The sequence below is a fragment of the Melanostigma gelatinosum genome (assembly GCF_949748355.1).
Source record: "Melanostigma gelatinosum genome assembly, chromosome: 15".
NCBI classification, from domain to species: domain Eukaryota; kingdom Metazoa; phylum Chordata; class Actinopteri; order Perciformes; family Zoarcidae; genus Melanostigma; species Melanostigma gelatinosum.
The window spans coordinates 14,414,207-14,427,377 of NC_136648.1; the positions used below are offsets into that span (position 1 = coordinate 14,414,207).

General features: G+C 42.0%; 2 protein-coding genes across 2 annotated transcripts in view; one reads left to right on the forward strand and one right to left on the reverse strand.

Moving 5' to 3' along the window:
• The window catches only part of LOC306788924 (mitochondrial adenyl nucleotide antiporter SLC25A24-like), a 6,159-nt gene extending 1,743 nt beyond the window's left edge, over window positions 1–4,416 (reverse strand). Inside the window, exons 1-7 of the mRNA XM_079284657.1 lie at window positions 4,063–4,416; window positions 3,699–3,825; window positions 2,107–2,194; window positions 1,874–1,985; window positions 677–835; window positions 423–575; window positions 207–314 (exon numbers count right to left, since the gene is read on the reverse strand). Coding sequence (XP_079140783.1) covers window positions 207–314; window positions 423–575; window positions 677–835; window positions 1,874–1,985; window positions 2,107–2,194; window positions 3,699–3,825; window positions 4,063–4,242 — 927 coding nt within the window. The 5' untranslated portion in view covers window positions 4,243–4,416. The remainder of the gene's footprint in view (window positions 1–206; window positions 315–422; window positions 576–676; window positions 836–1,873; window positions 1,986–2,106; window positions 2,195–3,698; window positions 3,826–4,062) is intronic.
• A 1,289-nt stretch (window positions 4,417–5,705) lies between these two features.
• On the forward strand, window positions 5,706–12,981 carry LOC306788667 (EEIG family member 2-like). Its single transcript, XM_079284269.1, has 11 exons — window positions 5,706–5,952; window positions 7,039–7,159; window positions 7,435–7,464; window positions 7,954–8,070; window positions 8,576–8,622; window positions 10,159–10,262; window positions 10,642–10,737; window positions 10,856–11,051; window positions 11,266–11,402; window positions 11,950–12,013; window positions 12,266–12,981. Exons 1-11 carry the CDS (start codon window positions 5,807–5,809, stop codon window positions 12,306–12,308), a joined length of 1,101 nt encoding a protein of 366 aa, XP_079140395.1. The 5' UTR covers window positions 5,706–5,806; the 3' UTR covers window positions 12,309–12,981.
• The last annotated feature ends 190 nt before the right edge of the window (window positions 12,982–13,171 follow it).

A 13,171-nucleotide genomic window follows, 5' to 3' on the forward strand; every position in this document is an offset into this window, starting at 1 on the left:
TTGGGGGAAAAACATATTAAAAATTTTATTTCACCACCCAATACCTTTAGTATGGCAGAAAAATATTTAGCGTGTCAAATATCATTGACTGAGCCGAAAGGGCACAGACAGACGACAGCTCAAGTGGCCGAAGGCGCAATGACAGCACATTCAAGAGGGCCAAAGTTCAAGGCGCAACGTAATGACGAAGTGGAAAGTTGACGTACCTCCATTGGGTAGATGGCTGTCTGTGCTGTGGCCCCGGCCATAGAGCCAGCCATGAACCTCTTGTGTGTCTCAATCTTCTTGCCCTCTGAGGATAACAACTTCTTAAACTACAGAACACACACAAAAGGAGCAAAAATAAATTATGCACTTATTCCAAATATTTGTAATGTTACAAAACTGCGATAAATACCATATATGTGCATTTAAGAGCTTACGTGTTCATATGCCATGAATTTGATTGCTGTCTCAGGTGCAATCTTCAACACGTTGATCCCATTTCCCCTCCACAGTGACGTTAGACCTCCCTCTTTCAGCATCCGCTTGTAGCCCCCTACCAGGCTAATCGGGTTGGTCTTAGAAGAATGAACCTTAGCACAAATACATAAAAGGTTTGCAGGTCAGTCTCACTCGTAGCACACGTAAGTTGCATAAGTTATCAACCATACAGTTGTCCATTTGTTTCTTTCACCTGCATGAAGACTTTCATTCTGTCCAGAGGGGCAGTACCAGTGCGAGAGACGGCCCCCGCTACTGCACCTGCAGCAAGCTGCTTACACCAGACACCTGAGCTCTTCTCCTCCTCTGTGAATTCATCTGGGATGGCAAGACTGTCACCTATGTCCAGCACCTGGTGAAATATATATATATATATATATATTTGACCAAATCACTTGTATTCATGGGCACTGGTCAAATCAAAGACATGTCCGTTTAGCATTATTGCTCCTGCTAGAGCTATAAACACATTCTCAGTGCTGTGTCAGTTTATGGCCATGATAATAACACAGCAGAATTATTTGTGGTTTTCAGATTGTATCTCTCTCAGGAAGGCACGTGTCACATAGAGACAGTGTGTGGCTGTCAATGCGACAAAAAAAAACACATCACAAGCCGACAAGAACTTCTCCTTCTCCTATTCTCACAGTGATGCAGCAACTGGTTTTTTTTTTTCAATCTTGCCAAATTACCAGTTGTGCACTGAGAGAGCAGCCTTTACAAAACCTTGAACATAAGGTTGCAGCCAGGAAGTAAAAACATTAAAAGCACATGTTTCCTTGTCTTATAGAGTTCATACAACTTGTGCATAGAAAAAGGTCACACTGTTTGAGAAAGCCAAAGAAATCGTAGAATTCTAACTATTTAAACAACAAACAATTAATTGACCTGACCTCCTTATCCTGTAGCTAGAACTACCGATAAACATATCCAATGTTTTTCCAAAAGCATAAATGTGTCTGTGACAAACATGGTGCAGTGGCAACGTAATGCAATTCTGCAGGGACCCACAGAGGCTTATGCTGCAAGTTATTTGTCCTGCAGCCACTCTTACGTCACATCTATGGCATGTGAATGCAGTTTTGCCTGGTTTTGGAGCAAATATCTTGACAATGACATCTTTGCACCGAGAGGTGGAGGAGCAGGCTGAAGGGGGGGCCAAAGTGTGCTGTTGTGACTTAATTATGTTGGACAGTTCAATCTTTCAAAGCTGCTGACAAAATGTGGAGTGCAGGGAAAATCAATAACATCTCACACAAGAGGACTTGACATCATGTGATTAATTCCACTGCAGTCGCCTGCCTCTGTATTTGAATGTGTGTGTGTGTGTGTGTGTGTGTGTGTGTGTGTGTGTGTGTGTGTGTGTGTGTGTGTGTGTGTGTGTGTGTACCGAGGAGTGTTTCCAGTAGCGTATGATCTCGTCCAGGTTGTGAGCAGGGCAGAAAAGGAAGTGTTCTCTCCACTCATTCCAGTCCACCATCATGGTCCCATCAATGTCCATACTAAGGAAACACACAGACACCTGTTACCCCATGCTCTATGGTTATAATAAGCACACCATGTAAGGCTTTCAGACTAACACTAACACTCTAAATAGAAACATTTAAGAAGTGGAGGTCAAACCTATGTAATATTTTCTGGGCATTCTCTCTGCTGATGTCCAAGCCCAGCTCTTCAAGGGACTGCTGGATCTCCGAGGCATCAATGCGCCCTGAACACAACATTTAAAAAAAGCTCTACTGCAGTATAAACAGAGGATATGTAGCCTCGTAAACATCCACTGTTCCATAATTACTCGTGCCCAGTGGCGGCCGGCCAATAGAGGGCCACGGGGCCTGGCCCCACCCACCTTGAGCCACAAAAAAAAAAAAAAATTATAATATTATAAAACAATTTTTTTTAATAATATCAATAAATTATACAAATTGTCAATATTTGTGTTTTTGAGCTATGTAATATACCCAGTAATATTTGTAAAATAGGATATCTGCTTTTCCCTGCTTGTCCTCTCCGCTGGTGCACCTCTCAGCTGTCCCCGTGCACGGCTCTACTGCGCGTGCACGTGCTGGGGCCAGATCGATTTGGCCCAAGGAAGACGGGTCTAATAAGCAGCTTAGCCAATCACTGATTAAAGAAATAAATGAGTGACTTACAATTCAGCCAATCAGCGCCCTAAAAAAGACTTCCGGGAGGGCCAGATGAGAATGGCCCTCCCGGAAGTCTTTTTCTCCCGGAGTGCCCGTGTCTAGTTCTCATCTCGCGTGTTCTTGCTACCCAGCTGGACGACGGTCACCGGCTTGCGGTAAAGAAACAGAACGAGGAGATGGATAAAAACCGGCACATTTTATCAAAAATAATTGATTGTGTCAAGTTTTGTGGGGCTTTTGAGTTGGCTTTGCGTGGGCATGACGAGACTGACTCCTCGGACAACCCTGGCGTGTTCAAGGGACTGGTGGATTTTGTTGCGTCCCTCGACGGTGTGCTGGAGGAGCACCTGGAGACAGCCAGCGTTTTTAAATGGACGTCGAAGACTGTACAAAATGAGCTGTTGGACTGCATGTTGTCGGTTGTAAGGGATTACATTCTGGAGGAAGTAAAGAACGCTGATTTTATCGCCATTCAAGCAGACGAGACGACGGACATTTCCACCCACTCGATGCCAACGGTAACGTACAAGAGCGTTTTAATGCTCTGGCTATGCTCTCCATGGAGAAGGAACTTGTCAGGGACATGCCTGACTTCAATAAGAAGGTCATTGAGAGGTTTGCCACTCAGAAGAGCAAAGTTCCTTTACAAATAACTGTCATAAAAACATGCAGGTTTCCTCACCTCACTGATTGGGTGTTTCTCCAACAAACAAGGTTCATAGGGGCATCTTGTTCTATTGGACTATATATATATATGATATTTATATTTTATTATAATATATTCATATTGATATTGTATATTTATGATTATATGGTATTTATATATCATATTATACTTAATATTATTATGATATATATATATATATATATATATATATATATATATATATTAATGTACTGAATTGTATGAATAAGATTTCCTTATTATGTCAGTGTTGGACATTTTTTTGCATTGAATTATACTATTTGCTGAAATTGATTGGATGGCCCTACCCAAAAAAAAATCCACCAGCCGCCACTGCTCGTGCCAAGTATGTTGACAGTGAGCTTCCTCTCATCATCCCCTACCGTCGTTGTTTCTGTCCAGACTCTTGAAGGTCAGCCGCAGCTTCTTCTCGTGCTCCTTCAGATATTTGCTGAACTCGTTGAAGTCGAGACTCCCATCTTTGTTCTGATCGCCAGACGACACGATTTTCTGCAGAGAGGGTTCACAAGTAGTTCAATTTGCCTTCAGGTGGTATAAGGGCGAGTCACACATACACAACAACACACACCCACACACACACACACACACACACACACACACACACACACACACACACACACACACACACACACACACACACACACACACACACACACACACAGACTGACACATGGTCAGGAATTACATGGGAATCGAGCCGACCATGCCCTGTTAGTTGTTTTTTACCTGTGCGGCACCCTGGCGAAATATGCCCATTGCCTTGAGGCCCGCTCGTAATTCAGCAACGTCCACTTCCCCATCTTTATTGGTGTCAAGCCTCTCAAACAAGTCCTGGTACGACCTCTTGCTGTCTGCGTCCCAGCACTGGGCATTTGATAGTAGAAACGTCCGTAACGACGGATACATTGTAAGGGCTGAGGGGGAAGCAGCAGTCGAGAGACGAGTCGCCCTGCGATCAGGATCAGATTATTAATCCATATCCAGATTGAAAAGCATGCATAAACACTGCGAAAAATCCAGATGCAAGCGATGAAAAAAAAGGCTGCTTTATTATTTTGCAGACTGTCCCGTGCAGAGGTGTCCTCCTTTCAGGCGAACTGCAGCTATCGAGGGCGGAGCAAGGAAGGCGGAGCAGCGAAGGCTACGTCGCCACTCGACGTTTTTTCTACGGAAGAGCAGGAAAGGTGGTAAAATAGAAAAGTGGTGAAATAAATATCCCCCGGATTAACCGCGTGCTAAATCCGGTGTATGCGTCTGGTAAATTTCCCCATCTGTCTTTTTTCGCCCTTGCTCCATGTGATATGTCATGGTGTATTATATCGTACGAAAGTAACGTAATCTCCTCATCTGGCACGACGTGTCAGTGCAGGAAATAACTGTTTTCCCTGCAGCGCAGTATCGCTGGTCGCCACTAGAGGGCGGAGTTCCTCCGCACAAAAAGGTGGCCCACACATGGAAAGGGGGTCAGGGGCCCTGTGTGCGACATCTCTGTGCCCCCCAACATATCCGACTGTTTCATTTGGTACTACTGCTGTCTGTTTGTTCAGCTTGGTAGCCAATTTTGGGAGTTAGTGTATATCTGTAATGTACTAGCACATTCCATGATTTGTCTTTCCCTCTTCTGCTCTTAACCTCACTACTTGAGTAAATGTAGTTTAATTCCACCTCTGTGCATTGTTATAATTAAACCCAGTATATATACTGGATACAATTTGCCCCACCTCAACCTCTTCACCATTAAAATGTTGCTAACATGTTCATGTATGAGCAACCCAGTAATATGTGTATATAACAGGGATTGTTTTGGTGTGACATGGTTTTGCTACTTTCGCTTATCAGTAAATTATCTGCATACATCTTCAAACACTGTTTAGACATAAATTCAATATTCAATAACCTGAGCTTTACACAAACTATTAGTATGTTCTTGCTGAATACCTTCAATTACATGTATGGTCTATTCATTTTGTCTGTGGAAATTCCTTCCACTTACAAGTTTAATTTAGCTGTGATTTGAACCATAGTATTAACAGAGTTGTCATATGCTCCCTGTCCCATGCCTGCTGAATGAAATATATACTTCTCTTTCACAATGTTATGGTCACGGTTGGGAGTGACGTCACGTCAGGGCACTAACTTTGAATGAGTTTCCGCCGTGACGTGTGCGACCATTTCAATCTCGACCTCGGTATTCCTCTTTTCTTTTCTTTTTTGTTTTCATGCAGCCACAGTGTCCAATCAAAATGTGACGTTTCCGTCACGTCATGAACACTACTTTTCAGTGGGTGGGAAGGAGGAGATTCGACGTTTGAATCGTGTCTGCACGACTACCGCAACGACCACGCGACAGCTGAGCGAGCCGCGGTGACAGCACGGAGCGGGGGAAAGTGGATAGTTGTCAACAGTCAGCCTTTACCACTTCTGTCGGGACTTGTTGCGCCTCGGTCACCCGCGGCGTCGAGGATATATCATGTCGTTCATGCTTATGAAGAAAAAGAGATTTAAATTTAAGGTAGACTTCAATCTGGAAGAATTGTCATCGGTTCCCTTCGTAAACGGAGTTTTATTCTGTAAAGTTAGACTCATGGATGGAGGCTTTGCAGAGGAGTCGCCGAGGTAAGACTTGTTTTTGCTGTTTATAGCAACAGTTCACTGGTAGTTCGAGCAAGCTAAAATTGATTTTAAGTGAAACGTGTGCTTTTAAGTCCCTGTTCAGTTTTCGCTCGACACCTGTTAATCATTTGTAGTCTCGGTTTTGCGTCATTGTTGCATTCCATGAGTTGTATCGTGTATAGTTAACGCTGTGTGTAACATTAGTTGTTAAGCAACACCACAGAACCGTTAGTTAGTTAGCCAACTAGCGTTGTACTTATATAGGCTAGTTACTTGCTAAAACGAAGTGTGTATTAACTCAATGTATCGTGAACTAGCAAACGGTTGAAGACTATCTCCCGTGTTTAAGGAGACAGAAACTTACAAACCAGGAGGCTCTGGTTAAAGAGCTAGTAGCGCTAGTTATTATATTATGAGTCCAATAACAATATTTCGTTAGCCTATGTAACGGAACACAGTTGATGAAATCAGTTGCTAATCAACGACTCTGGGTTAAGCTAGCTTCTTCTTGGAACGCACTTTCTTTCCATTGCAAAGAAGCACACACGCTTCCTGGGGCAGTGATTACACGTGCTTGTATCGTAGATAGTCACTCTGGAAAAAGCAGGCGTACACGTCAACGCCTAGCTAACCCTCATTACTTTGCCATGGTAACTGTCTGTGTACCAACACTGCTCCTAGTTTTATCCTGCTCCAACCACAACTTTGTCTCCTTTTCAAATACCAGAATCATATTGACAATCGTGTATTGTGTATTATTTATGGGGAGTATGAAGATTCCTATTTTGCTACATCACTTATCGCTGCTGTCCAGTGTCTACATTCTCTATGTACCCTGTGAAGTCTAATTTACTAATATAGGCCAAAATCAATTTGCCTCAAAGGGTCTTCTTCCAAAATATTCACATGTTAAGTTCAGCGAGTATTGAATTGAAGTGTTGCACACATTTGGCAACTGGGACACTCTGTGGGTAAACTATGCATAAATCTGGCAATATTAAAATGAATATCTGCTCTTTCAGTGTTCAGTATACCTGCATGTTGTTGTTTCTCTGTGAAGAAGTGTTTTTAAATGTGCTTCTCTCACAGGAATCCAGTCCAAGCCAACTGTGTCCACTGGAGGAAGAGATTCTCGTTCAATGTTAAGATGAGTGCCAATGCTGGGACAGGTGTACTGGACCCCTGTTTTTGCCGGGTGTCCGTGCGCAAGGTACAGGACGCTTTCTTTTCTGCCATCAAGCTCGATTTTGTTGACACTGCAAAAATGCGCATTAGAAATGTTCCATAGCAGAGTCCAGATAGTTAACTGAGACTTGAATGTGCTCAAAAGGCTTCTGTAGTTAAGGTCAGAGCACTGTTAATTTGTAATCGTGTCACAGATGCTTTGTGCAGACAGGAGTAAAGTTTGAATGAAAATGGTTTGTGAGATAGTAATGAAACGGGTAATTGTGACCTCACTGATTTTTGTGTTTTTGTCATTTTAAGGAATTGAAGGGTGGAAAAACTTTTGCAAAGGTAATACTTCTGTTCTCCCGTCTGTAGACTGGCATGCTGTTGTAAACATAGATACTTAAGTGCCAGATATCCATTAGAACAGTCTTATCATAAGTGATATGTGATAACAGTCGGCCTCCAAGTGTCCTTAGATAACGTCTCAGTAAGGTGAGTCTGTTAACCAAGACTGTTTTTATTTCTAGTTTCCGTCTTTAGTTACTGATTGAAAATTCTGTAAATCACAACCTACGCTATGTTAATCATGAACTTTAAAGATGAGTTCAAGTATTCTGATTTCTCAAGGATTGAATACCTCCTCTTTAGACACATGTGGTGTGTTTCCAAAAACCTTATCTGTGCTGGATTTCTTCAAATGTAGATAGTTCTATAACACCACATTGTCATAGGATGATGCTTTATGTACACATGCATGTCAATGCTGGCACTTTGACGGAGATAAACCTACTGCCAGATGGTTCTAATGGCTTGATCTCTAATATCCCTCTGCAGCTGGGCTTTGCTGACTTGAACTTGTCTGAGTTTGCCGGGTCCGGCAGCATTACGCGACGGTGTCTCCTAGAGGGATACGACACCAAAAACACCAGGCAGGACAACTCAATTCTGAAGGTGTGGTATTGTTTTAACGCATAGCTCCACAATACCTTAAGTTGTAAATGCCGTTAGGAGTCTCTGCCACACTGGCAATGTTTTGGTACGGTGAAATAATGTTTACCTACACGTCTGTACAAGTAACACACATTTTAGCAGAGCAAAGATAAGCCTACAACCTATTGTTGCAAAGCTATGCTGCTCTAAATGATGTAACCAGTTCTTCAGCAGCAGTAGACACTCCTGAAAATGTTGGATTTATGTCATCGATGGAAAGGTTGAACGCGCTGACAATTGCTGCCACACATGTGATCTACAAACTACCTGGGCCTTGGGAATGCATCTTAAATATGCTGATTCTTCCTGGGGCTACAATGGGCTTACATTGCACAAAATGTCATTTTAAACCTCAGTTGATAGAAACCCCATTAAACCACGCTACACTGGAACATTGCAGCTTTTTTCTGCCTCTTGTCAGCCTAAAACCTACATTACTTTACCTCTTTTTTTTAATCTGTTACAGGTTGTCATCACCACACAACTTATGTCTGAAGACCCCTGTTTTAAAACGTAAGAGCTCATTTTTTCCCTTGTTCAGTTGTGCAAGTCTGAATATCAATTTGATTTTAAAGTTGTAACTACGGAAATACTGACTTGTCTGTTGTGTTTAAGTTTAGTCAACTACAAAATGCTAAGCTGTGGTTGTAGCGGAAGAATGTCCCCCACTTACACACATCTGCATCTAACCACAGTGGAAAGTGTTCTCATCACACCCTGTCTGTCACTCGACTGAAGACTCGCTTGTCTGACATTACAAAGTCCTCATAGAGTTTGAAGTTATGACGTATGGCAGCGGAGATTGTATCAGAGTTTTATCTGAGGGCTAATAACGCCTCACCCAGACATTAATCTGCCCAACCTCGGTAGTGAGCAACAACTGCAGTGTGATCCGCTCAGCCCAGCGGTTGTGTCGTCTCTTTTGTTAGGCGCTTTATGTAGAGCAGTTTGTCACTGAGGATGTGATGAAACAACACACTCCTGCCACAGCCTGCACCGTTTGCAACTTTTTTCAGCCACCGCAAGTCTTTCCCAGTACATTGTCACGTGCCAACTCCCTTTTAGTGTAACGACACACACGCTGCTGCCTAGGAGATATCTAAAGTGTAAACTCAATGATCGCCGAGTCATTCATCCCACAGTGTTACTCATTGTGTGTGAAGAAACAAGATGAGGCTCTTTTCTTTTTTTCTTTCTTAACTCTTTGTCTGACTCTATTTGTCTGCCTCTCTGCCCTCTTTCCTTTGTTTAACATCACAGTAGCAGAGAGGTCATGTTTCCTGTGTTAACTTCCGGGAGCTGCTTAAAGTGATTGCCCTTCTATTTTCAATAGACTTATTATTTATCCATTTTGAACTCATGTATAACTTGCTCAAGGAGAGTGTTTGCTTTGACGTTTGCTTGCTGATCAGCTATTACACAGTATTTCTACATGTAAAGTGTATGTTTGACGACTGCAAACAACAACATCCCAGTGTTACTGCAGTTCTAGGCTCATCCCCTTTTTGACTGTGGATCAGAACAAAATGCAGAGTTTTGTATTTGAATAAACTGTATTTTGTGCCATATATTCACCAGTAGAGCTGCAATATATCACAAGAAAACTGAGGCTGTATCAAAAATGGGTGGAAATGTATGAACACTGACAAACAAACACACATCATATTCCCCGATAACGGCAAGCATAAACATATCTGAATATAGTTTCTACATAAACCATTCAATTTAAGTATTTATGTTGGACATAACTGGTCTAATAGTCAAAATAATGACGTCAGAGTCCCTGTGTGTAGAGGTTTTATGTAATTATAGCCTCTTTTAAATGATTTGGTTGGCACAAGTAGATGTTTATAGGAGTCAATCCCATGATAGCAGCATACAATGCTGTGTCCACGAGAATAACAGTGCATACCACGAAGTCTAATCGGGTTAGAGTCCACATTTTTGTGTTTATGATAAGAGCAGGGCAGTTGAAGGAGCTCTTTTCCAACATCACTCTGATACTTTAAAAAAACTCAGTAACATCACTTTTTCCTGTGTTCGCTTTAGTCCCCCATCTACAGCCATGACTCTGGGAATCCCACAGGCTGAAGCAGAGTGTCTCCTTGAGGACAGAAAGGGAGGAGACATGTCCATATCCCATTCACTCACCGGTACGTACATACAGACTCTGAGGCTCAAAAGACTTTGCTGTTCCTTACGATGGCAAGATTTTATTTTAAGTTTCTCAATTATTGCCAAAAGCAGCAGATTTGTTGTACACAAGTAGTTTTGACAGAGTTCTACAAAGAACCGTTCTTCATGAGGTGCCATGATTATTCAGGAGTCAACAGTAACATACTGAAAATCATCATCAGTGTTTTCATTTTGGAAGCCTCAGAATGAATAGCATCATAAAGAAACTAACACGAATTGAATCCTCAAGGGTTTTACCTTCAAAGAAGAGGTTTTTTTTTTAGCTGTGTTTGCATATTTACAAAATGTTCACAGCAAAACTTGTGATTTCAAAATGTGTGTTGTTTTTTCGTTTAGAGACTCCAGCAACGTCCGTATCAGTCCCAGATGACCTGGTAGCGTCTGGTCACTCCAGAACAGCCAGCCATGCCAGTCAACAGTCAAAAATCTCAGGTACCTAACACATAGACACACATTTATTCCCTTCAAACAAGCACCATTACCACCACGCCAGCTACAGAAAACATAAGCATAACCTGAATGTTTTCTTTCTCCCTTTCCTGTTCTGCAGGTTACAGCTCGAATCACTCCAGTTTAACAGACCTATGCCATCGGAGGAGCGAGTCAGGAGGTTCTGCCTCCACAGGCATCGGCAGCATTCTGGAAACCAGTGATCAGCGAGAGCAGGAGAGCAGGACCACTCTGCCAGCCTCCGCTACCTGTTCCAATTCACCTGACCACGCCTCCACCCCCGCTAAAGTTTCAAGGTAATGTTTTTATTTTCTTCCTTTCTTCTCACCTTTTACTTTCAACACATTTTCTATGCTGGTTTCGACCTTTGTGTGCAATGACCCTGTTATATAAACAAACCTCGGGATCAGACTGTTTCTATTTTCCACTAAATATATGGTCTCATGTATTTTCTTTCCCATATAACGCACACCTGTATAATGTTTCACCTTGTTTCTGTTTCTCCATTAGACATCCAGTAAAGCAGAACTCGGTGGAGAATCAGCTCAAAAGAGTCGATGCCACCAGGGTGGATGCTGATGACGTAATAGAGAAAATCCTGCAGAGCCAGGACTTCAGCCCTGGCGTCTTGGACTCCAGTGCAGAGGGTGTGTACACCTAATCCGTGACTTAGTGCACTGAAGGCTGACTTGGAAAGTTACCTACACTCCTGCTGATTGGATCAAATTACTTCGAGGTGTTGCAATGCAACAATGCAACGGCATCCTTCAAACGCTGAATGACAATTAGATGTTTATGATGGCAAATCATAAATTTGAACCATATTTAGCAGCCTGAATATTAAAATGTATTTGAATAAGCCTTACAGAGGTTAGATTTCATTATCTGAATACCTCAAGGGCAGTTTACCTTCACTGGTAGCTGAGCACACCATGTTACAAACCCCTGTGACTTAATGAAGAGGGGAGTCATTTATTGTTTTAAAAAAAAGGGGGACTCTCCACTCAGAGAATGCGTATTTTGATGTTCTTCAAAAGATCTCATCAGCTTTGCAACATCGTTCCCCTCTCTATTCGTCTATTGCCATTTACTATTATCATTTCTAGAGATGTAAGTGTGAGCCATTTTCTAACCATGACTTTGCACTGATTGGCAGTAGTCTTATTTCTAATGTTTGTGTTTGTGTTGCTACAGAGGAGGGGCTCAGCTTGTTTGTTGGTCCTGGTGGGAGTACAGCTTTAGGAAGCCGGCATATGAGGTGGGTGTGATTATGTAACTGTGGATTGTGGTTGCCACGCAGCAAGCATTTATTACAAATCTAAATTCATTGGACATATGCTAAATAGTTAAATGAAAATGTTTTTATTTAGGAATCTATTACATACATGTCACACGGTACTTTCAATTTCACAACACAGTTCGTTCTGCTTATAAAAGAATGCACCACAGCAGCAGCCAGATCACATAACCACCCTCATTTCCTGTCATATAACACGTTGTTCTCTTTCAGGGTCGCAGCTGGGGCCTTTGAGCAGGTGGTGATCAAGCGCTAGGCTTTGGGAAGCATGTGCCTGTCATAAGGGTGCCGTATTACACTGATACGGGGTATACAAGACGGAGTTGTGGAATTGCCATCAGAACTTGATCCTGCCTCAGTCCAGGAGATTTAATTTATTTTACACAATCCCTCTGCGTCTGACCTACAGTGTCTGTTGACCAGGAGAGCCTTCTAGTGCTCAATCAGTGGAGGTGAAGGCCAATTGGAACATTTTGGGGACTGAGATTACTGGTGTACTGACATTTCTGTTGGTCTTCTTTGAAAAGTAAGACTAGGGATTAGTACTGTAATTCTACATTATATTGTTGACTCATCTCTGTTATTTAAAAACATGTACCCAACATGCTTTTATTCAGCTGTGGTTGATTTTGTTTCACCATTTTACTTGTACCTTAAGTGGCTGGAGGGGACTGCGTCCGTTCCTTGAAGTTCCATCAAATTTAAGTAATTGATAACTGACATTGTGAAATTGACAGTGGTTACAGCACCATTATATGTCACCTGGTTCCTCACCTGGTTGTGAGGGAGGATGACTGAATTTAAAATACCATGAAGTTTTCATGTTTTGTACCTTCGGTATGATGTCTATTTTCTGTGTGCATGTGCATATGTCTGTAAAGTCACAGTTAACGGGTGGAATTTATTTTTACCACAGATTTTGTATTTGTGCCAAGTCATATCTAAAGTATGTAGTCTATGTATGTATATGTATATAGGCCAAATAAAAAGAACATTTTAAAAAATGTGCATTCTGGATTTTAATGTCTTTTTGCAGAAGGGGTGTGGAGGAAAATGTGACCCAGAATTAAAATGGAAGGAAAAATCAAATTTATGGTTACATTTTATTTAACTACCCAT